The 27,181-nt window shown below is 33.8% G+C and overlaps 1 protein-coding gene across 2 annotated transcripts in view; it reads right to left on the bottom strand.

The window, feature by feature from the left end:
* The window catches only part of LOC145266608 (protein TBATA-like), an 89,737-nt gene that overhangs the window by 17,866 nt on the left and 44,690 nt on the right, over nucleotides 1-27,181 (bottom strand). For both annotated transcript variants that reach the window (XM_080122505.1, XM_080122504.1), the window contains exons 2-5: nucleotides 22,364-22,573; nucleotides 18,679-18,843; nucleotides 6,306-6,577; nucleotides 3,108-3,189 (exon numbers count right to left, since the gene is read on the bottom strand). In XM_080122505.1, the coding sequence (XP_079978631.1) occupies nucleotides 3,108-3,189; nucleotides 6,306-6,577; nucleotides 18,679-18,843; nucleotides 22,364-22,565 (721 nt within the window). In that variant the 5' untranslated portion in view covers nucleotides 22,566-22,573. The remainder of the gene's footprint in view (nucleotides 1-3,107; nucleotides 3,190-6,305; nucleotides 6,578-18,678; nucleotides 18,844-22,363; nucleotides 22,574-27,181) is intronic.

Here is a 27,181-nt window from a genome sequence, read left to right as displayed (position 1 = left end):
TAAATTGAAATTGAGCTCTATTTAAAATGAAGCGCTCCGTTTAAAATGAAGTTAAGTTCTAGTTTCATTGAAGTTGAATTCTTTTTAAAATGAAATTGAGCTCTGTTTCAAATTGAAGCGCTCTGTTTAAAATGAAGTTAAGTTCTAGTTTCATTGAAGTTGAACTCTTTTTAAAATGAAATTGAGCTGTTTCAAATTGAAGTTGCGCACTCTTTTTTAATTTCAATTCGATTTTGATACTCATACAAATAATAAATTCTTGAGACTAAGATAAAATGGCGGAGGTGTTGAGATCAGAGCGGCAGTCCTGTCTTTCGCCGAACTGACAAGACGGATTAAAACCAAGCTTCTGTGTTTGCTTCTTTACTTAAGAATTAATTAATTTCTTATCAAGTATTGTCCTGATATGGCTTTAAACATTCGCGTACGAACATCAGACGATTGTTGTGAGATGCGCCCTAACATCTTTAGGAGAGGTTTTGTCCGTCGGTTTGTCCGTCACATTTAAGTTTGAAATAGCACTTTCGTTGGTCTGTCATGCTTAAGTTTGAAATAGTATTTTTATTGGCCTGTCATACTTAAGTTTTAAATAGAATTTTGGTCTCTTTGTAAAGCTTAAGTTTGAAATAGTATTTTTGTCAGCTTGTCACACTTAAGTTTGAAATAACATCTTTGTCGATCTGTCACACATAAGTTTTAAATAGCATTTTTGTTAGTCTGCCGTATTAAAATTAGACATAGAATTTCCGTTGGTCTGTCATGCTTAAGTTATAAATAACATTTTTATTGGTACGCCACGCTTAAGTTTGAAATAGGCTTTTATTGGTTTGTAACACTTAAGTTAAAATATCATTTCCATGAGTCTGTCTCAATTACGTTTGAAGTAACATCTTTGTTTTAATGTAACATAGCCTTTTACACTGGGTTAACAGCAGCAGTCATGTGCAAACGACCAAGCCGGGTGAGCTATGTGACAGCAGAAATAAGAAGGGCACATGTGTTCAGAGAAGCAGCGATTCGAGACGTATTCGAGACATAAGAGAGCGAAAATAGACATGTTACATAGGTAGCCCATGAGCTAGAGGGAAAGATGTATCCTAAACATGGTCCGACAAAGAAAGCGTACCACGTGTTCAACACAGCAAAGTTTTGTTAAGCACATTAGGGTGCAAGAAGACTTTTGAACAAGGGACAAAGCTTTATTTTTGAAGTACATGTAAATAAATGTCTGTTACTTCAATTGAAAAAAAAGTGAGTCAAATTATTTCCTTATCTTTGTTTGCATACAACGTGTTGGTCCCCAATGTTGACATGTAATGACTACCGATAATATGGAACGAATGTTTATTTCTTCATTTATTTTTCCTTTTTTTTTTTTTTTGTAATCACTTATGTTTGAATTCATGTTAAAATCTTGAATGTCACACCAAATGGTTTTTATGGTAATGTTTTAAGCTCTATTTATAACTTCAAATTGCTCAGTCGATATAATCTAGGATTAAAGATCTCAAGGTTATGGTTTCAATTTCCCGCTTTATTTGTTAGGAATTTATTATTAGGACTAGGACGACAGCATATTCCTTTCATTGTTTTAACTCTCGAGAGTGTATCCCTTGATATCTTATATGCTTTCATATAGAGTGATGTGGTTCTCGGTTGATTAACTGTGTCGGATATATACTCGAGAGTCAAAACAATGAAAAGAATATGCTGTTGTCATAGTTCCATTTATTATTTACTATTAATGTAATATTTTCGATTACTAAAAGTTGTTAATGTTTTGAAAAGTTTATATATATATGTGTGTGTGCGTGTGTGTGTAAACATATGTGTGTGTATATGTATGTGTGTATATAGGTGTATATATATGTGTGTGTGTGTGTGTGTGTGTGTGTGTGTGTGTGTGTGTGTGCCATGCTAGAAAGCTACTAACGCCCAAAAGTATCCTGTACCTGTATAAGGCCACCATTCGTCCATGTATGGAGTATTGTTGTCATATTTGGGCTGGTGCATCTGCTACTAGCCTCTTACTCCTAGACAGTATTCAAAAGAGAGTCGTCAACCTGATAGGTCCTGAACTGTCATCTAAGCATCAGCCTCTGTCTCATCGACGAAATTTAGCATCCCTCTGCCCGTTCTACAAGTACTTTAACGGTGAATGCTCCGATGAACTGCAAGCACTTGGAGCCCCTCGACATAAATACCCCCGACAAACCTGACAAGCAGCAAAATCCCGCCCCTTCACGGTTGAGATCCCTAAATGTAAGAGAACCTTCTACTCCAGTAGTTTCTTTCCCACAACCGCTAAGCTTCCCCAACTGTGCTGACATGCAGAAGTTCAAGTGTAACGTGAACCGACATCTTGCTGCCCAACTCCCAAAATAGTACCCCTGTAGCTTATTCCCTGATAGTAGCCCCCTACATCAAAGTGGCAATGTGCCTTGATTGGGGTGAAAATGTAATTAATATATATATATATATATATATATATATATATATATATATATATATATATATATATATATATATATGTGTGTGTGTGTGTGTGTGTGTGTGTTTAAGAATTTTTTAGATTTTTATTGTTTGAATTCTTAGGACTATCATTCTCATCTTGAATGTTATTCTCATTACGTTTCAGCCAGCCTATCCTTCGACCTTCTTCAAGTGTATTTTGTCGAACTCGTGAATCTTTTTGTTAAACTCGGGAATCTGCGTAGAATTTCCAACTGAAATCAACGGATGCAGTTTTATCTCGTTCTGCAGCTGTTAAGTAATAATCAGATGTATGTGACAGTCTTTTGGAGGTGAAGGTTCAATCCTCAATACGGACAATACAAAGAATACAACTACAAATTAGTTAAGACTTCAATCAGGCCATGACTGACAGAACGAGAGCAAGCAACCCTCACGGATGAATAAAGGGTTTTGTTTGAATTTCCGTACAGATTCCTGAGCGCAGCATAAAGATTTCCAAGCTTGGCTAGATGTACCAGAAAAAGGTCGTAGATTGCATCGGCCGAAACGTTGTGGGAATTAACTCCAAAATGAGAACAGTTTTCTGAAGAATGCGAATCCACATTCTTTGAAGAATTTCTTGAAATAATCACCTTTATCCCCGGCACACACCAGCCAGCCCTGGACAGCGTTTACGTCGTCTGTGTTTAAAATTTGGCACAACATGGATAATACCTTTTTTAAATGAAAAAGACATATGTATGTAATATTCATGATTATTCTGGTGAATTAAAATGATGAACAACGTTTTTAAAAAAAACAAATATAAAAAATGAAAAAAAACAACAAATATATAAATCGATAACATGTGAAAAAAAAATATATATAAATCGATAACATATAAAAAATATATATATAACACGTGAAAAAAAATGCGCCAAAACTTTTCTCAACTGATCACTAATATACGCTACTTAAACCATTACTTTTATATCTACAAGCAGTAGTGGTTCATGCTTACGCAATCATTAGTGTAGGAAGTTATAATTACAGCTGATCAGATTTGAACTCAGTTACAAAGTCACACTCTATTTTGTGGGTTAGCTTTATAACTGTAATATTTTTCAAATATTAGCCATTATTTTAATGCCTATAGACACTACCATTATATATATATATATATATATATATATATATATATATATATATATATAAGATATATATATATAAGAGATATATATAGATATATATATATGTATATTATATATATATATATATATATATATATATATATATATATATATATATATAAGAGCAAATAGTTAATAAAACATGTTAAAAAACACTTTGAAATGAGTTAAAAACATATTTAATCTGGAAAGGAAACGCTAGATAAGTGGATAGTCCTTGATCCGCGGAGTTTCGAAGAAATACTTTCCTTCTCATCAGAGGGTAGGAATTAGCAAAATGGGGGATCGGATTTTGTATACAAAAGTATTTGATGAAACTGCAAGTGAGTCAAAGATCTTACTTGATAACAAAAAGTGAAGCAGAGGGAATATGGTGAAGAAAAAGTTATTTCACGTGAATGGATAGTCAAGTGAAAGGTAAATTATCCAATAATTTTATTATATATATATATATATATATATATATATATATATATATATATATATATATATATATATATATATATATATATATAGTGTAACCCCGATATAGCATAGACCCGGATATATATACTAACTGTGTTACCCAGCGTTGTCCAGGTCGCAATGAAGTCAGTTTAGTTTGTTTTTTTGTTTTTTTTATTCGTCCATTTTTTAAACTTGTACAGAAAAAGAAATAAAATTATAGTTGTAAGGGAGACAACTGTTGATATTCTTCAGTTAAAATTAAGAGTTATTCTTCCTACTAATTTGATTTTATTTCTTCTCATATTATGTAAAGACATGATTAGAAGAAAAAAGGGCAGATTTGCTGTTTAGTTGTACAAATATCCTCGAACCAGGTAATCACTAAAAGGGACACGTAAAGGTCGACACCGGTACCTATCAGGAGCTTTTTTTTTTTTTACAAGTTTCACAAACTTTAAATCGGTAGGATGTTTTGTAACTATTCTGTGCTTGCACCTTACAATTAAAAAAAAGTATCGTGAAACTTTAATTTAAACTAGAAAGAAAAGAAGAAAAAAATTATATAAAAATAATACCAAAAAACTATATAAAAATAATACCAAAAAACTATATAAAAATAATACCAAAAAACTATATAAAAATAATACCAAAAAACTATATAAAAATAATACCAAAAACTATATAAAAATAATACCAAAAAACTATATAAAAATAGTACAAAAAACTATATAAAAATAATACCAAAAAACTATATAAAAATAATACCAAAAAACTATATAAAAATAATACCAAAAAACTATATAAAAATAGTACAAAAAAACATATAAAAGTAATACCAAAAAACTATATAAAAATAGTACAAAAAAACTATATAAAAATAATACCAAAAACTATATAAAAATAATACCAAAAAACTATATAAAATAATACCAAAAAACTATATAAAAATAATACCAAAAAACTATATAAAAATAATACCAAAAGATTATATAAAAATAATACCAAAAAACTATATAAAAATAGTACAAAAAAACATATAAAAATAATACCAAAAAACTATATAAAAATAGTACAAAAAAACTATATAAAAATAATACCAAAAACTATATAAAAATAATACCAAAAAACTATATAAAAATAATACCAAAAAACTATATAAAAATAATACCAAAAAATTATATAAAAATAATACCAAAAAATTATATAAAAATAATACCAAAAAACTATATAAAAATAGTACAAAAAACTATATAAAAATAATACCAAAAACTATATAAAAATAATACCAAAAAACTATATAAAATAATACCAAAAAACTATATAAAAATAATACCAAAAAACTATATAAAAATAATACCAAAAAATTATATAAAAATAATACCAAAAAATTATATAAAAATAATACCAAAAAACTATATAAAAATAGTACAAAAAACTATATAAAAATAATACCAAAAACTATATAAAAATAATACCAAAAACTATATAAAATAATACCAAAAAACTATATAAAAATAATACCAAAAAACTATATAAAAATAATACCAAAAAATTATATAAAAATAATACCAAAAAATTATATAAAAATAATACCAAAAAACTATATAAAAATAGTACAAAAAAAAAACATATAAAAATAGTGCGATACCATCTGCCATCGTATGCAGGCGAGAACAATATCTACTGTAAAATTAAACTAAAATTTGGTGCTTATGCATTTTTGTTACCACGCTATTTTTAAATATTTTTCAGGTTAAATTAAAGTTTCGCAATCTTTTTTTTTTAATTATAAGTTGGAAGCACAGAACAGTTACAAAACACCCTCCCCATGTTAAGAATGGCTTTCAAAATAATATTATTTTAGCACAGTACAAAAAACTACATAAGTATCCAAAATGTTATTTTTATTGTTCAATGTTTTTAATGTTAAATTATAAAATAAAACATATTTAATCCCTTTAAAACTTCATCTTGCATTATTTATTAAACAACGTGGTTAATTTAAATTAAATTTTAATTTTTCAATAAGTATGTGATTATATTTTACCCATTTAAAAGTTCTGAAACATGTAAAAATGAAAAAAAAAAACTTCTGATACGTACCGGTGTCGACCTTTACGTGTCCTCTTTATTACCTGGTTCGAGGATATTTGTACAACTAAACGGCAAATCTGCCGAAAAAAAACAAACCGTTTTTTTTTTCCCCCCCGTTACCTTATGTTCCATTTCTGTTTGATACGAGTGGTCTGTCATTTGGTTAAAAAGTCTTTCTTTAAGCGATAACCTCGGCCCGTGTCTTGACATCGCCCTCGACGGTGGCGGGATGAGACGACCTGTCTCCGATGAATACATGTTTGCTCCTGTGCGAGGTCTTTCCTCGGTTGGACAATTTTGGGGACGTCCTGATGGCACTGTGTGGCTTAGATTGATGCCCAGCTGATTCGTGAAGTTTTGCAGTTCTGTACGCCACGATTCCATTTGAGCAACTGAAATGTTTGGTAAAAACAATAACGGAGAAAAATATTACATTGTTGGAACAAATCGATCAAATAATCCTTATTCGAAATAGATTAATGTGGCCATACCATCTAAGTCTCCTGTTCTGCCCACATCTTCCTATACTGTTCAGATTTAATCTTCCTCTGAAGTCATCAGAACTAAGCCTGTGTATAGCATGTGCATTAAACATGTATTCTATCATTTTTATATAATTTCTCTCCATGCAACGCATATCCTCAACCTCATATATATATATATATATATATATATATATATATATATATATATATATATATATATATATATATATATATATATATATATCATTCAACCACGGTAGTGGTTGAATATATGCTTAAGTCCGAAATTGAATGAATCGAGACACATTCAAACCCCCACCACTAATTCCGTTCGCAACCAAATTTCAAACAGGTTATATAGTTGGATAGAACACCTCATTGGCTACATTTTGAAAAATAAATTTCGAAAATTGGTTCAGTAGAAAAAAAGTTACAACAAAATATGTGGGTTCACAAACAGGAGAGTAAGTACATAAGTGACTAACGCTTTTTTTATTTTGCATAACTTTTTTTTTGTATATAAATATTTTTTACTGCGATTTTGCCAATATGACATGTTAGCGTAACGGTTAGAGTACTGGGGGTGGTGGAAAGATTTTGGGTTCAATTCCGTGTATCATTTTTTTATATTTTAAAAACCGAACTTTAAAATAGGATTCAGCATACAGTTCCATAGTAAAGGTGATAAAATCCCACTTTGGGGGTTCATTTAACTACTTCCCTTTTAACAGTTGTCCTCAATAGTTCTACTTGAACTGTTCTGTGCCTCACCATATACTCAATCCATCGGATGAGTACTGGTGGCACATTGAGTTCTCGTAGCAATTTGAACATACTACTGAAGGGTATGTTGTCAAAAGCTCCAACAATGTCTAAAAAGACACCGAGTGCCACCTTCTTTTTTGTTAGTTTACGCTTTATACAGATCACGAATTCATGAATCGCAGGCTCGGAACTACTGTGATTGAATGATAAATATTGCATAAATGTGTGAGAGCTAATTTTTTTGACAATCATTAATAAATATTATAAATTTATATATTAATACAATAGCAATGCCTGGAAAAATCATGGATTATATGGAAAAATGCGCGCATGAAAAGTAATATTCTTAAGATTTTATTAAACCTGGAAAAGTAAAGGACAAGAAATTCAACCTGGAAAATAAAGAACAAGATATTCTAGTAAAGTAAAAAATAAGAATTTTTTAGACTTAAAATATTGCAGCTAAAAACTGAATTAAATGATCCTAATTATGATATAATAAAATTATTAATTTTTATGTAAATTATAAAATTATTAATTCCATCTACTAACTAATTAATGAATTAATTTTATTCAAACAATTTTCACTACATAAATATATGCAAATAATAGGGGGGAAATAAGTTCAATCCAGCGACTGACACCCTTTCTAACTCAACAATAAACAACAACATATGCAAATAATAAATAAAATATTTATCAATATTCAAATTTATATATATATATATATATATATATATATATATATATATATATATATATATATATATATATATAGAGAGAGAGAGAGAGAGAGAGAGAGAGAGAGAGAGAGTAGTAAATCCCTCGATTCAGCTCATGAAAAGTAAGGGTGAAACCGGTCAGCTGCCCCCCCCTATTAAATTGTTTTCCTTTTTTTCTCATTTCATACTTTAAATCATGAACATTAAAACGGGTCTCCCTGTCATGGTTGCAATAATTCAATTTTGTACTCTCCATAAAATTATGAAATATATATATATATATATATATATATATATATATATATATATATATATATATATATATATATATATTAGCATTTAAGCCCGGCGTTGCCCGGGTGTTTGGAGGTGTATGTTGATCAAAAAAAAAAGCAGTCAATTTTTTTAACTTTGACCCCTATTATGACCCGTTAACATTCATTGTTTTGTGCTCAAATAAAGTTATTAATTTAGATCCATGTCCAAGGAACCTATATCTAAAATTTCAAGTGTTTAGACCCAAAATTGGCGGAGGAGTTTGATAGAGTTCTCAAAGATTAAATCGTTGAACTTTGACCCCTTAACAGCCAAATTTCGGGCCGACAACGGATCACAAAGATTTTCTCAAATCTCAGTACCCACTATATCCAATTTCGAATCTGTAGACTTAAAATTGACAGAGTTATTGCGTAGGTAAATGTATACAGGCACACAGACAGGCAGACACGTTTACTTTTATAGACATATATATATATATATATATATATATATATATATATATATATATATATAAGCAGGCCATCCGTCGTTCCCCAGGCGTTAAATACGCTTAAATATGGTATTTTAATTAATTTAATTTAATTAATTAGATTTATCTCCTTAACGATATTCTCGATATAAATGTATATTTGGGCATGCGTAGAAGTGACACGTTTAGTTGACTTACGCCTGCCAAATTCCGATTTTTTTTTTTCAATTTTGTCCACTTAGCATCTATTTCTATTGGGTAAAAACTAAATCGAATTTGCTCCACAGGTCTGAATTCCCTATATAGCAAGTTTCAAGTCTGGAGACCAAAAATCGACCAGATAGTTTGGTAGAGATCGTTCCGTCCACAGCCAGACAGACAAGTTTACTTTTTATATATAGACATAGACAAGTAACCTCAAGTGGTTCCAATATCACTTAACCATGATCGCATGCAGGTACAATTGCTTTAACCCTAAGCAACGCTAGAAAGTTTTGTAGGAAATGAAGTGTGGCATTATCTCTTTAACGGTATTCTCGGTATAAACTCATTAAAGACGTGATGTGTCGATCGTGTCGATCACCTTTCGCCGCCTGGTAACTATTGTTCAATTTAATCTTTATCAATCCTCATAACGTCGTTCGTCCTAATAAATATTTCGAGTGTCGAACCCGCCTTGCAATTAGTTTGTGTTTTGCACCTGATTACACTCTGCACCTGATGAGGAACAGTACTTTGTACTAATATACTCATTGGACACCCTTAGGCAAGGTGTTCCCCTCTAACACACCCTCTTCATTGAAATCCACCTTTCCTAACCTTTTGTAACTTTTTTTTTCAGTGTTAATTTTAAGATGAGGATTGATAATTCATATTAGTTGGATTGTTCAGGCTACTGTTCTTATCTTGAGTGTATATATATATATATATATATATATATATATATATATATATATATATATATATATATATATATATATATATATATATATATATATATATATATATTGCGTATATTTAGGCAGCATTTTCTCATTTAGACAAATATTATTGAATAGCACGGAATTATTCTGTTTTACAATTTTCCTTTTTATCTTCTCCAATCTCCGAATAGTCCTTTTTGTGTTTTTCTCGAAATTATATATGTTGGATCCATAATCGCGAGCGCTTTCGACAGAAGTACTTCTATCATCCTCAGGCATATTGTAGAAATAAATGTAGATTGTTTTTTAATTTACTTATATATTTTTTTCCTAGTCACGTGGTAGCTTGTTACAAGTTAGGTGGGCGGACTTTCTTTTTTTTATATATATATATTAAACACATTTATATATACAAACACATATATACATTATCAAACATTTATCCCAAACATTTCAAAACGTTCCGGCTGCACTCATAATTAATATTATTTATTTGAGGCTTCTTTGTTTTAATGTACAATGCTTCGAGTATTCTTAGCCTATTTACATTTCTCTCACTTCTGCAATACTCTTGTATTTTCTAACATAATTCTTCGAAATTCCGAATGTTGGCAGCCATGTTCCTTCAAATGTTGTGATATGGAGCTAGAGTCAGAGAGGTGGAGAGTCAATCTTCGCGACAATGTGTTAGTTGTTGAACCAATGTAGCTACTAATATTGGAGATACACTCTCCTATTGGGCAGCTAAATTTGTAAACTACATTGGTCCTTTCCAACAGGTGATTTGTTTGCGAAATGTTGTTTTTCATTAGAAGGCTTGTTGTCTGTATTTTTTTATAATCTATAATAAATTTTATTTTTTTTTTTTTTTTTGGGAGCCACATATCTACGGATTATATTTTTAAGAATACTCTAATCGATTTTTGAGCTTTTGTGTGACTGGTTACGGTAATATATATTAACAGGTTGATAATTTTCTTGAATATTACTAATTTGATTCAAATTACTAATGGATAGTTTTATTTCTTTATCTACAAGAGAGTTTGGGAATTGATTATTTACTAACACTTGTTTTGTATTTTTTAATTCATTAAAGAATATTTTTTGCTGGAGGAAATCATTATAATGTTTTGGTTTTTTATTTTATTTATTTATTTATTCATTGTAAATTAGTCTGTAGCGAGCTGCTACTACTACGAGACTAGGCTGTATTCTCACCTTAGTTCTCTCTTTCTCCCTACTCTTTTCTCTTTTCCTTCCTTTCTTCTTATACGTCATCAGAGGTTCCAGCCAATGAAAAGCGAGAACGGTTTACGTGGGACATTCGAATGAAGGGAACGTCCTTACTTCCACGGCGACTAGAGACAGAACACACGCCTCACTCCTCAGCTCCCGTTAGGTAGCCAAGAGGAGCATTGAACATTAATACAGACTTTACAAAATGCACTGTCTTTCTTTGTAACCCAAGTTTCGGGAAAACACACATATATATTGGATATATAAAACCTCATGAATTCATAACAAAGTCGCGTTACACGTCCTTATTTTTATAAGCAGACAATGTCTTCTTTTACCAGTATTTCTTTCTATTTCAGCGCTAAAGTTCTCCCTGTTATCGGAGGCGCCCCGAAGTGGGAGCCTACCGAAATGGTGACCTCTAATTAGTACCCCTGTTAATGTATGGTAATAATACCATAATATGGTGAACCCCGTGCGCGTAGATACACGCAATCTTCAAGAAAATCCCAGGAGAACGGGACGGAGTGAAAAAAGAAATGAAAAAAAAACGAACTTTCGAGGACAACAGTAAAACTATACAAAAATTAGGTATATATGAATCCGCTTCCTAAGAAATGCCAGTCATATATATATATATATATATATATATATATATATATATATATATATATATATATATATATATATATATATATATATATATGTATTGCTATTTTTGTGAAACGGTTTTACACTAAAGAAAAAAAAAAGTCATTTTCCGTGGTTTTCATCAGATAAATTGCTAAATTAGAACCAGGTCTAAAAACTATTCTCCGACGAAAGCGACCCGAGCAGTTAAAACAGATTCACAAACGGCGTGATCACACACACACACACACACACACACACACACACACACACACATACATGCATACACACACACACACACACACACACACACACATACAAAAACTTTCTTTGAAACGCACCTGCGTGACAACATACGCCATCTTTGGAACACAAGTGGTAAATTTCACCAGACGAACTCTCCCCCCCCCCCGAAGAAGATTTACTATATATATATATATATATATATATATATATATATATATATATATATATATATATATATATAACAAAAAAACTAATAATAATCAATCCCAGTACCGGCTGAATTTAACCTCTAGTGAGTACGTTTTTCTCTCTCTCTCTCTCTCTCTCTCTCTCTCTCTCTCTCTTCTTTCTATCACACCTTTTCCCCTTTTCCCCAGCAATTTCCTTTAGTCGCCATTACAAGTAAATAAAAAAGAAGAAATTATATTAGCTAATAACAATAATAATAATAATAATAATAATAATAATAATAATAATAATAATAATAATAATGAACGCACAGCAAGTTAGTATTAAACCTCCACAATTCATGGAGACTAGTGTAAACGGTTGGTTTTCTATATTAGAAGCGCAGTTCCATCTCCGACAGGTGACGACCGACGATACAAAGTTTTACACAGTCATTAGCGCGTTGCCACCGGACGTAGTGACAAATATTCCCCCAGGAATCTTACAGTCACTTAATTACGCTAAATTAAAGGCGTCGGTGTTATCTGCCTATGAAAAGACCAGACCCAAACTCCTGGAGAAGTTGATGAGGACCACTACATTATCTGGTCGTCCATCGTTATACCTCCAGGAGATGGTGACGGTCGCGAATAGGATAGGAGCGAGCGAAGAGATAGTGCGCCACAAGTTTATACGTGCGCTTCCGAAGCAAATAGCACCAGTGGTAGCAGCCCACACCGAGATGCCGTTAACGGAATTGGGTCGACTGTCCGACAATTTGATGCCGTTTAGTACCACCAGACACGCTTTTGAAAACATCCTGGCCGGTTTACGTCCATATCGACGGAAACAGCGCCCGAAGATGTGTAGAGCACATATTTATTTTGCAGAAGAGGCTCGCACATGTAAGCCCTGGTGTAAGTGGCCAAAGAAGAAGAGCAGTATACAAATGCTACCTAATTCGCCCCCCCCCCAAGTGACTCTGAAAACTAGACAGGCGGACTGCGTTTGCTCCAGTGGTCCCGCCGTTATTACAAGTCTCTGCCAAGATAGGAGCAGCTAAAGTTAATTTTATTATAGATACAGGGGCCAGTGTTTCCATTTTGCCACGTTCCGTAGTAAATGGAGTTACCCTGGAGCCAACCCCTGTGCATATCTCAACCGCTAACGGGGAGAGTATAAAATGCTATGGTCAAACGAACTTAGAAATAAAAATTCCATGTTTGAGAAGAGCTTTCCAATGGAGTTTTGTGATCGCAGATGTCACTAACCCTTTGCTAGGATTCGATTTCTTGAACAAATTTCACATCATAGTGGATTGCAAAATTCGATCCATCCGTGATAACGTAACGGAGCGTGAGATTACAGTGAATGCAGTAACAGGAACCGATGCAGTAATAATTAATAAAATCGACCTAGCGGATTATATTACCGAGGTAATAAGTAAATATGATAATGTACTTTCACCACATAGCGACACAAACAAAGACTATGGTGGAGTGTATCACAGGATTGATACAGGCAGCCGGGTACCAGTCTTTGCTAAAGCCAGACAACTTTCCGGACCTAAATTAGACGCAGCGCAGGCGGAATTTAAAAAGTTATTAAATACTGGAATTATCCAGCCTTCCAGTAGCGAGTGGGCAACCCCGTTGCATTTAGTAAAGAAGGCGGATGGTTCGTATTGAGCTTGCGGTGATTTCCGTGCACTAAATAGCATTACGAAAACAGACCGCTATCCGATACCAAATATAAATTCGTTCTGCACGCAGTTAGCTAGCAAACAGTATTTTTCTAAAATAGATTTAACCTCAGCGTATCATCAAATTAAGGTACACCCTGACGATGTGCCTAAAACAGCAGTCGTGACACCTTTTGGCTTGTTTGAGTTTAATTACATGCCATTTGGTTTAAAGAATGCTGCGGCTACATTTCAGCGTTTTATGGACAAGATATTTTTAAAGTTAGACTGCGTATTTATATACCTAGATGACATATTAGTCTTTAGCGATAGTAAACAACAACACAAGGAAGACTTAGATAGGGTATTTAGAATCCTTAGCGATAACAATTTAAAGATTTCCTTAGATAAGTGTGTATTTGGAGTACCAGAGTTAGACTTTTTAGGCTCCCACGTAAACAAAGGTTTATTGCCTACTTCAAGGAAAATTAAAGAGTTGGAAAATTTTCCAGTCTCTAAGGACTCAAAAAGCTTACGCAGATTTCTGGGGATGACCGGTTTTTACCGTAAGTTAGTCCCTAATTATGCATCCGTAGTTTTACCGTTAATTGAACGGATGAGGTTGGATCCGGAAGCAAAGACCGAGCTTAATGAGGAAGAAACTCACGCTTTCAAAGCAATAGTAAGCAAGTTGTCTGAATTAACAGCGTTAGCTCATCCACAGTCTTCAACTACGGAGTACCACCTAATTACGGATGCTAGCCAATTTGCCGCGGGTACTGCATTGCACCAGTTGGTAGATAAGAAACCAGTACCTATAGGTTTCTTTTCCAAAAAATTTTCCAAGCCCAAACTAAGTATTCCACGTTTGACAGAGAGCTACTGGCAGCTTATTTTTCAGTGATACATTTCCGCCACCTCATAGAAGGTCGCCACGTGACATTATTCACTGCTCATAAGCCTCTGTGCGGAGCATATTACAGTCACACTGGCAAAGACAGATCGACAACAACGACACTTGTCAGTACTTGCCGAATATATTGCTGACGTGGAGTATATTAAAGGAGCTGAGAATATAGTTGCAGACTGTATGTCTCGGCCTGCATTAGCTGTGCAGATAGATGCATGCGATTTGGCTGAAATAGCAGAGGCACAAACAGGTGATGACGAGATAAAGTCATACACTGATTTAAAAGAATATTGTGTGTCAAAGGAAATCGGCTCAGTCATGTGCAATATTTCGACGAAGTACCCCAGACCGTTTATCCCAAAAGAACTTCGTCAGGCTATTTTAAACAGTTTACATAGCTTAGCGCATCCTGGTACGGGGGCGTCTATTAAACTGGTTAAGTCCAGATACTTTTGGCCCAGCTTAGATAGAACAATTAAGCAATTCTGCGCAGAATGCGTAGAGTGTCAGCAAGCAAAAGTTCACAGACACACAAAGTCTGTGGTCCAAGAATTCGAGTTACCATCTGCACGTTTCCAGACGTACATGTTGATATTGTTGGTCCCTTGCCCTTAACGCGCAATGAGTCTGACCCTTACCTAAGCCCTTACAAATACTTGCTTACCTGCATCGACCGTGCAACTCGCTGGATTGAAGTACAGCCTATGACTGAAATAACTGCACAGTCGGTAGCAGAGGCATTTATCAATGCATGGATATCCAGATTTGGAGTCCCACTGCATGTGGTAACTGACAGAGGTAGTCAGTTTGAGAGCGAGTTGTTCCAGGAATTAGCCAAGGTAGTAGGTTTTTACCGATTGAGGACAACTTCGTATCACCCTCAAAGTAACGGCATGATCGAAAGAGCACACCGTACTCTTAAAGCAGCTATAATAGCTCGCAAAGAATCATGGATAAAAGCCATACCGGTGATTCTACTTGGTATACGTAGCACCCCTAACGAATCAGGTTTTTCCCCCTTTTACATCTGTTACTGGAGCTCTGATATTGATTCCTCAGCAGTTAATACACAAACGGAGAGCAGGAGAGAATCCAGTTAATAATAAGTACATACGTAATTTGTGTGAATGGATGTCCCAAATTGATGTACTCGACAATGGAAAAGGACATATCCACGACAATTCAAAAACTTTCATACCAAAAACCTTATGGTCCTGTGAAAAAGTATGGCTCAGGGTCGATCGAGTTAGAAAACCGTTAGAAGCACCTTATAAAGTCTTGACTCGATCAGACAAGCATTTCCAGATCGACATGAACAACGGTACTCACACACACGTATCGATAGATAGATTAAAACCGTATATAGAACCAACTATTAGTAATAAAATTAGACAGACGGAGAAGTCACAGACAGATAAAGTTAATACTAGTGATAAGATTATTAGGACAGACGATACCGACAAAGTCGAAGATGGAATTGCTACTGACACATATAAGTCTAGAGCAGGAAGGAAGGTGACATGGAAGAAGAAAAACGAATACTTTTATTTTTAAACAGAGAACAGATTTAATAATTGGGTATAAGTTACTTAACTCCGTTAATTGGAGGGGGACTCTTGTAGCGAGCTGCTACTACTACGAGACTAGGCTGTATTCTCACCTTAGTTCTCTCTTTCTCCCTACTCTTTTCTCTTTTCCTTCCTTTCTTCTTATACGTCATCAGAGGTCCCAGCCAATGAAAAGCGAGAACGGTTTACGTGGGACATTCGAGTGAAGGAAACGTCCTTACTTCCACGGCGACTAGAGACAGAACACACGCCTCACTCCTCAGCTCCCGTTAGGTAGCCAAGAGGAGCATTGAACATTAATACAGACTTTACAAAATGCACTGTCTTTCTTTGTAACCCGAGTTTCGGGAAAACACACATATATATTGGATATATAAAACCTCATGAATTCATAACAAAGTCGCGTTACACGTCCTCATTTTTATAAGAAGACAATGTCTTCTTTTACCAGTATTTCTTTCTATTTCAGCGCTCCAGTTCTCCCTGTTATCGGAGGCGCCCCGAAGTTGGAGCCTACCGAAATGGTGACCTCTAATTAGTACCCCTGTTAATGTATGGTAATAATACCATAAGTCCACTGGGAAAATTATTCCTCGTAATATATAATACTCAATAGAGGATTGATTCTATCATTAATACATATGCAATCTGCATAAATTAAAATATCAACGTAAGGCGGCCAGCTGGTCTAATTTATATATATATATATATATATATATATATATATATATATATATATATATATATATATATATATATGAGAGAGAGAGAGAGAGAGAGAGAGAGAGAGAGAGAGAGATTGTTGCTTTTTTTAACGATAAATACGGTTAAGTAGCGCTTTCGCCTTGAAGGTCATTTTATTTACTTAGAAAATCGCCCATTTTATTTTTTATTTTTTCATTTTTTTAAAACAGTAATCTAAAAAATAAGAAATAAATAAGAATACTATTTATACGTCCGAATAAATATGGACGATTTTCTAAGTAAATAAAACGACCTTTGAGGCGAAAACGCTACTTAACCGTATTTATCGTTTAAAAAAATCAATAATAAATCTAAGTTTATAAACAATAAAAAATAAACAGAAAAATAATCTAAGAGTTCATGGCGTAACGGTTAACGCGCCAGACTGTGATGCACATGGTCCAGAGTTCGATTCCTAGACACAGTGAAGCTATGCTGAAGAGAGATAAATACCTTGAAACATGCATTTACGTAGATTACTATTTAGAAAAAAACTTAAATATATATATATAAACTCAAACAACTAAACGGTGGGGGAGTTTACAGGTTAGATTGTAAGCTTCAATCCAATTATAGGATTAATGTTTATATTTATCTCAACCAGAAAAAAAAAACTCGATAGTACAGTAAAGAATAGAGCTTAATATCATAAATATAAACAAAGACTGCAAACCGGAGATTTACATGCAAAAATTTATTTTTTGACAGAATACCTCCAATAAAGAAGGGTGGTGACATATCCTTATTCCGCGGAGTTTCAAAGAATGTAAGGTTCTTCTTATCAGAGGAAAGAAATTAGCAGATTATAAAGAGAATGGCGCTAAAGATTCACTCCATGATGTTGGTCATAGAGTGTAAAATACAGTTTGTATAGAGTAATGCTTGCATAAAGTTTGTTAAAAGGGTGAAAAAATAGGAAAAGAAAAAAGAAATCAAACCCCATTGCGTAAGTCCAGACTGTGATGTAATCCTCTGTAAATGTTCCGAAGCGAAACAGAAATGCAGGAGTTTTCCGAGTTTTAAATTCAGTTACGAAGAATGATTTGTGATTAAATCTTGTGCGGTGAATATATTTAAAAAAAAAACCGTTCTGAGATGATAAAAATAGAATTCGAATACACGAACGGGTTTCAGTGCCTATATATATATATATATATATATATATATATATATATATATATATATATATATATATATATATATATATATATATACCAATAAGTAGATATCTATAAGTAGTAAGATTGTACATCTAAACTCAAGAATAAGACTACCAAATCTCATACTATACAATTTCATCGAAAATATAAGCTTGTATAAAAATTTTAGTGAAATTTCATCGAAAATATGAGCTACTATAAAAATAGTTGGAAAATTTTGTCGAAAATATAAGGTACTATGGAAACGTTTTTGTGAAATTCCATCGAAAATATAACCGATGAAAATTTTCTTTGTGAAATTTCATCGAAAATATAAGATACTATGAAAAATATTTGTGAAATTTTATCGACAATATAAGCTACTATGGAAACCTTTTTTCAAAATTTCATCGAAAATATAAGCTACTATAAAAATGTGCTAAATTTTATGGAAAATTTGATATAAATGTAATATAAAATCATAATTATGTGAATAGATCACAGGTATTAGTAAATAAAGTAACTTACGTGGTCCATGCTTTGGTAAAACTTTCTCTTGGTAGAAATTTCTGAGACTTTTAAAACGGTCGCAACTAGATAATGACCCTGACCACAATCGCGAAGAGTTTGTTCGCGGCCTTGATGGGGGTTCTACATGGTCAATAACCATACAAATTGGAACATCAAGCAGACCTGAAAACAATAGAAATATTGGTGAAGCAAAAACAGTAAAAAGAAAATTACAAAAAGGCCACAAAATATCAATTTCGATAACAAGAAAAAAGATACAATTGATTAATAGTAGCCAATAATAAAGTCTGAGGAAAAATGTCACAAAATGTATTAATTTTGACTCGGGAAAAATCATAGAAAAATAAATCATAATTTATAGTGTCCGGTAAAAAAGTAACAGGAAAAAATAATACAAAAACGAAAGAAAGGCACAATTAACTTATAATGAACGATAATAAAATCACAGAAAAAATGTCTCTATTTTGGCTAGAAAAAATTGTGGAAAAGAAAATCACAGTTAATTTACAGTAGCCACTAATAACAGGTAGAAAATTGCAATAAAATGTCACAAAAAAGTCACAGAAAAAGTGCCAATTGTAGCTTTAAAAAATAACAAGCAAAGGCACACTTATTTTATAGTGACCAGCAATAAAGTCATGAAAAAAAAATCCAAAAGTCTTAAAATCTATAATGACAGTTAATAAAGAAACTGGAAAAGTCATATGGAAAAAAAGTCACCGAAAAAAGTCACATAAAAATTTCAATTGTAGCTAAGAAAACAGTAACAGTAAAAGGGCACAATAAATTTATAACTGCTAGAAATGAAGTAAAGGGAAAAAAGTAACAAAAAATCATAGGAAAAATGTCACAGGAAAATGCCACAATTTTAGCTAAGAACAAAATCATAAGAAATAAATTCAATTAATTTATAGTGGTCAGTAAATCAAATCAATTGATAAAAGTTACAGAAAATGTCACAATTCTGGATTCAAAATAAAACCAAGCAATCAAACAAAAATATTCAGACTATGGGAAAATAGGAAAAAAAGTGATTGCAGTTTAAAAATTAATAAGTATTAGTTTCCTAGTAAACACCTGCTATTTTTCTGTTGTTGTGGCGTAATTGCATGAAGACGTCATCCATTCTGTTATCGGGCAATCAATTCTACACCCAGACTTTTTTTTTTCGTATAGCCACTTTTATTGATAGTTCACACATGAAACTCTAGTCCCTTCAAAGTAATCTCCTCCGGCTGCAATGCACTTGTATTATTCCAACAACTTCTGGAAGGCCCCATGGAAGTCCTTTTGTGTGAGCGTATCAATGACCCTTGTCACAATCTCTTTCATCTCATCAATTGTCTCATAGATATCTCACTACTGATGCAATTCTCCATCTGTATAAAAGCCAAGTACGTCCAAGGATGGAATACTGTTGCCATATCTGGGCAGGAGCTGCTAAAAACAGCCTATCCTGCCTTGACAGAGTACAAAATAGACTTCGTGGCTTAGTGGGGGATGCCCTTTTCTCTACCCTGCAACCTCTCTCCCACAGAAGAGACGTTGCGAGCCTATCCTTGTTTAATCGTTATTTCCATGGCAGGTGCTCGTCTGAACTCCAATCTCTGGTCCCCCCTCGCCAATCTTTCACGAAAAACACCCGTCTAGCTGAATCCACTGTGAAAAATTTCCCCCACTCTATATCTGTGCCTAAATCAAAACGCGGATTCCATGAACAAAGCTTCTTTCTTAGAACTGCACGCCTGTGGAACTCTGTTCCGTCTGCCTGCTTCCCACCGGACTACAACGGATGTCTTCAAGTCCAACGTTAACAAATTCCTAATGAACCGCCCCCTTAAGTAAACACTTCATCAAATCTCCACACTAACGTACTGTACTTGCAATAACCCTTATCCCTGAGTGTCTTCCGGGCCTTGATAAGTGGTGATCACTGTGTAAAAAAAAAAAAATAGCGACAGCCTCTATGGTTTTACTTGAGCTTAGGGAATAACCAAAAGTCACAGGGAGAAAGGTCTGGGCAATAGGGAGAGTGAGGAAGTGTCTTGATGCACATCTTGGTCAAATAATCTGATCTTCTCTGAGCTTGGCACAAACTTTACGCAAATCTTCCGCATCTTCAGTTCTTCGCGAATTATTGTGTGTACAATTCCCACACTGACATCAAACTGTGAGTTTATTATTTCTATAGACACACAATTGTCCTTATCCATGAAATTCTTTATTTGGCCAATCAACTCTGGTATTCTAACTTCCTTACTCCTCCTTCCACCCTTCGTCATCCATCACAGACCCCCTGCCTTCCTTGAATCTCTTATGTCACTCAAAAAACTGAGGCTCGATTTCTGCAAGATGGTCCAAAAGCAGTCTGAAGCCTTCCATACGTTTTTGTGGCATTTTTTTCCTAGTTTAAAACAGAATTTTATTGCCTATCGTTCTTCTAAAGTGTCCTCAAGTCCAGATTGCATTTTTGAAATTCACCAGCTGTGATAATCAGGTTTTAGTAGGATGTATTCCAATCTCTGCTTTAGCTGTTAATTTGAACGTGAAATCATAAAACATGGTCAGATGTAAGATGTATAGCAATAACATACTGAATTTTCAAGTGTCTATGACGATTTGAAATGCTTGTACAAAAACGTATGGAAACTTATTGAAGGCACCTTGTATATATTACTAGCCTGGGTACCCGGCATCGCCCAGGTGTTTGGAGGTGTGTGTTGAGCAAAAAATAAAAATGTAGTAATAGGAAGGTAGGCTGGAACCCGTACTGCGAAGGAGGCAAAAAACGTGGAAAAAAGACTGACGTCTTTGCCGTTGCGCCCATCACCAATCCGGAAATAACGTATGTTTAAATTAAGGCTAGACAATCGAAAAAGGGGATGACTTTCGAAAATATCGGCGAAAAAAGCGACCCCTCCCTGTAGAAAAGTGCCCAGTTGAGGGTGAAGGAATTAATGTTTTTGCCCAATTTTTCGATATGATACCGATCTTGTGAAAATCCGTCGCCTCTGTCGAAAATTTTAGGCAGACATACATACATACATACATACATGATGATGATTGCAACGTCTTGCCAGACGAGTGCCACTCCCTCGAACACTTAAATTTCATGAGCCCAAATGCCTGAGGGAGTATCTATACAAAGATGTTACAGAGTCTTAGCTTTGTACGATAGCTAACTCTCTCTCTCTTTCTCTCTGTTCAAAATGTTGAGATCCAGCAACAAGCAAGAGCAAGATAGCCAGCAACAAATTAAACTGCAGACCAGGTTAATGCGGGTACTGGTCTCCCACTTTATGGTTTTTCAAATCAGAGATTTGCTTCTCCTAGAAAGGTTGCCTTCACCACGGCTTATGGGAACCCTCTCCACCCCAACACATATATACATACACACAAATATACACGGTGCTAGTTAGCCGTTGACCCCGAAAAAGGGTTCATTCGCCCTTTGAAAGGTCTTGTTTTTAATCCTTCAGGGTGACTAGCCGCCCTCCTCACCAAACAAGAGAGACATACATACATACATACATACATACATACATACATACATTTAAACAGCCAGGTGAGATTTATATTATAGATATTAATTTTTATTTCGATAAACATTATGGCTACATATATGCACACATCTTTCATCTGGAGCTTGATTAGGCTAGACTTCCTCTGGGTATCTCCTTACCTTTCATATGGCGTACCCTTTGAGGGTGTGGTGTGTGTCGTGTGAAGAATGAACTGATGCTGAGTTGTCCAAAGCGGTTTCCACTCCGAGTGCTTGGCCGTTTGCTGACAGGCGAATTTCTTGCACCGAAGGGGACATAGGTCGGTGATAGTTGTCCCTGTCTGGGAAACCGCACAGGTTCAAGCGTTTCTAACTGTTTCATGCTGGAGACTAAAAAGAAAGGATAAATATTAATTCGCCGTTAATGATGAAATTTAAGCGCTACAAAGACGGGAGTGATACCATTAAAATGAGTGACCTATTTTGTGCTCCAGAATGCTGGTGACTATGTAAAAAAAATAAATAATGGAGCACAAAATAGGCTGCTCATTTTAATAGTAAAACTCTGGTCTTTGCAGCACTTTTGAGTTAAGAAAAAATAGGAGGATTTACTTTTGGAACAGCCCTCGAGTGACAAAGTATGCTTTGGATACCCATGCACAGCCATCGTTCGTCGCTGGGAAAAGTGCATTGAGAATGGTGGTGACTATGTAGAAAAATAAATTCTGGAGTAGAAAAAGTCTCTCCTTTGAATGGTATTACTCCTATCTTCGTAGTTTTTTAACTTTTTGATTACGTTTGGAAGGACCCTCGAAGTACAGTGGAGGCAATTTACGAGATATAAGGAAAACAAGATTCGGCTGGAGAGTTTGGAGAGGGTAGGTGCTAGTTCATCGGTCAAGGACGTAACTCCGTTTACACCTGTGGGCTCGGGTACCTGCATTACGTTGGTATCTGTCAACAAATTACCAACAGAGTACGAGTAGTAGGATTAGACGAGATAAAAGAAAGAATAGATAAAAACCGGTGGGTGACAATGTTTGAAGTGGGGGATTATCTTCATTGCTCCCCTCCCCCTCCCTGATTCATGACTCTCGTAAGTGTTTACACATGAATAGGACGGAAAGGTAAACGGAAGAGTGGGGCACAAAGTAAAAGAAAAAAAAACTGACATTGAAGAAGTGTCTAATAAACGCAGAGAGAGAAAGAGAGAGAGGAGAGAGGGCAGAAAGAGAGAGAGAGAAAGAGAGAGAGGAGAGGGTGGGGACAGAGAGAGAGAGAGAGAGAGAGAGAGAGAGAGAGAAACACAGTAGAGAGGATGACAAAAAAAAGGCGGGAAATGAAAACAGGAAGAGATAAAGCGCGGGAATGATTAAGAAACAAATCGGTCTAAATATGTCCGGCTTTTATGATGTGTTTTTGTTCTTGTTAAGAAATTATTATTATGGACTCACTTGGAGTTCCCACACAAGTCATCATCAGAGATTACTCATCAATAGTGTTCTCTAGAGCACTAACTAGGGATACCAAGTAGCCTGAACTAAAGATAATATGGACATCCTAATGATAATGAAAAAAATAAAATAATTATAATAACAGTTGTAGTGGATGGCATTTCTAAGCAGTCGTAGTAAAAATACTACGGCAATAAAAGCAGCAGTGAAGGTGACGGCGGCCAAGTGGTTAATGACACAGATTGACACCCTCCAATCATCATGTGCCAAGTTCGAATCTAGTTCATTCCACAGAAACACTTTCACGTAAGGATGTTGGAATTCCACAGAATGGAACAAATTCTAACTAGAAAGATATCAGGGAAACGAATGGCAGTGATCATCTGACTCATTCGAAATGAATGCATGATACTCCACAACAACAACAACAAACAACAACAACAAAAGCAACAGTATAAACACACACACACACACACACACACACACACACACACACACACACATATATATATAGTGCAAAATTTTGTTGAAAATTCAAAGACTCACATTTTCTTTTTTATAACCCTCGTTTATTTCCTGGATTTTTCCATTACAGCTGTTTCATTGATGAGTTAGCAATTTTACGATTTATGTTTCCGTAAAAATATCCTGTCCCCACCAACTTCTTCAGATGTTTATCCATTAGATTTTTACAACAAATGGTATATCTATCTATCTATCTATCTATCTATCAATATATATACATATATATATATATATAAAGATAGATAGATATCTCTTTATATATATATATATATATATATATATATATATATATATATATATATATATACAGAGACAGAGAGAGAGAGAGACAGAGAGAGAGAGAGAGAGAGAGAGAGAGAGAGAGAGAGAGAAATAAAGAATTTACTTATGTATGTGTATGAGTTCGTTCCCTATGAATTTCTAAACGGCTGGGCCAAATTTTGAAAAAAAAATCCCCATAAACATACTTTATGCGCCTGGTAGTGTTCTTAGATAGGGTTTTTATCAAAATGTCTTCGACAAGTATCGATGATTGATAATTAAAAAAAATTCGATACAAGAAGGAACAGGCGATCCTGACTAAGGTTAACGCCTTAGATGGACTTACAACACAAGTGCATTTGAGAAGTTTTGTTACAGCACAAGCAGAAATAGCTGGCATATAAAAGCAACAGTAGGTTCTTTGATATGACAGGGGCGCATTCGACGAAATTAATGTTTCTGTTTACATCACAACTGAACTATGATACTTGACTTATATATATATATATATATATATATATATATATATATATCTTTGTTTTAATTTTCCTATCATTGTGTCTTTCCTGAGGATACATATGTGTGTGTGTATGTGTGTGTGTGGTAATATGTGAACGTATTTAAAGCAATTAACCGCAGACTTAAAGACGCGGTATTATTTAAGTCGATCTGTCATATCACCTAATAATATGTATACATGAAATAATAACGCCATATATATATATATATATATATATATATATATATATATATATATATATATATATAACTACTTCATTTACTCACATAAAATTAATATACGAAAGTATAGATTTATGCGTAAACTTTAAGTATTAATTTCAAAAGTGCTCAATACGTAGGTAGAGCTAGTTAGTAATTTATAAAATATATATGGCGATTAAGCTACACTGAATATTCGGCGTTTCATCCACTCTAGGATTCCTCAGGCTTATGCGCCTGAGGAATCCTAGAGTAGATGAAACGCCGAATATTCAGTGTAGGTTAATCGCCATATATATATATATATATATATATATATATATATATATATATATATATATATATATATATATATATATATATATGCATATATGATGATTGCAACGTCTTGTCAACGTCTTGTAAACGTCTTGTCAGACGAGTGCCACTCCCTCAGACACTTTAAGTCCATGAGCCCAAAAATGTCTTCCATCGCCACAGGACCATTTTAATAGTCAAATGCCTGAGGGAGTATCTATACACAGATGATGTTACAGAGTCTTAGCTTTGTACGACAGCTAAGTCTCTCTCTCGGTTCAAAACTCATTTTATTTATTAATTTTTTTGTGTTATTACTATATATATATATATATATATATATATATATGTATATATATATACATATATATACATATATACACATATATACATATATATATACATATATATTCATATATATACATATATATATATATATGTGTACGTATATATATACATATATGTATGTATATATATATACTCATTTTATTTATTAATTTTTTGTGTTATCACTAGGGCTATGACAACAGCATATTCTTTTCCTTGTTTTGATTCTCAGGTATATATCCATTGATATCTTATATGTTTTTATGATTCTCGGTTGATTAATTGTGTCTAACTGTGTCGGATATATATATATATTCGAGAATCAAAACAATGAAAAGAATATGCTGTTGTCATAGCCCTAGTTATCACTTTGTGTGATCGTCTAAATGTTCTGTCTATTAGTAATATATTCATATCTAATTGTTCATATGCTTTTGTGTGTGTGCGTGTGTGTGTGTGCGCGCGTGCGCGTGTGTTGTATATGTATTTTGATATACCTTATCTTCATCTTGTTCTTGGAGAGGTGACTGGACCTGTTTTGGACGGATATTCATTCACTCCAAGACGATGAATTGGTTTTATATAGATTTTAATCACCTTCCAGATCGATCGCAGAAGAATAGAAAGTGAATCCTTACTTACGTGGTTAAGGTCTTATTTTCACATACGTCAGCTCGTCCCCCTCCCCAGTGAAGGGGAGGGAACGACCTGTTAAGCCGTCTGCTCTTCTATACATCCAAATCTAAACTCACTGACTCCAGCTAACCTGATCATGTGACTCACACGCATATCCGATCAGCCGACCCTCAGTTCCGGTAAAACGTGTCTACAATATGATTTAACATTTTTCTTTTTTATTTTCGATCTACTTATAGCAAAATCGTTTTTTCCTACACATAAAACAGCCTCCATCGCAAACAAGGACAAGTTGATGAGTATGCTCTTCTTCCTATATTAATCATCATTAGCAGATACGAGCTCTTGGTGTTGTATTTAAGTGAAGAAGTACACTGTCCTCCTGTTGTCCGCGGGTATACATATCAGGGACATATAGAACGGGGTACACAGAACGGGGACTGATGACGACATTTATCTGTACATACGACGACGACTCTGATGATAATTGTTTTAACACATTCATTATTGGGGGAAGGGATACCGTTTACATTATGGAAGGAGGGTGTTTCATATAAAGTTCAATATTCAAAGACGAATCATAAAACACATTTCAATTATTTAAATATTTTTTATTTATTTAAATAATATTTTTTAAATATTTTTATTTATTATAAATATTTTTATTTATTTAAATATTTTTATTTATTTAAATATTTTTTATTTATTTAAATATTTTTGATTTATTTAAGTATTTTTTTTATTTAAATATTTTTATTTATTTAAATACTTTTTATTT

This window comes from Euprymna scolopes, chromosome 41 (assembly GCF_053919585.1).
Source record: "Euprymna scolopes isolate OS-2025 chromosome 41, ASM5391958v1, whole genome shotgun sequence".
Classification (NCBI taxonomy): Eukaryota; Metazoa; Mollusca; class Cephalopoda; order Sepiida; family Sepiolidae; genus Euprymna; species Euprymna scolopes.
This window is presented reverse-complemented; position numbering and strand designations above follow the sequence as displayed.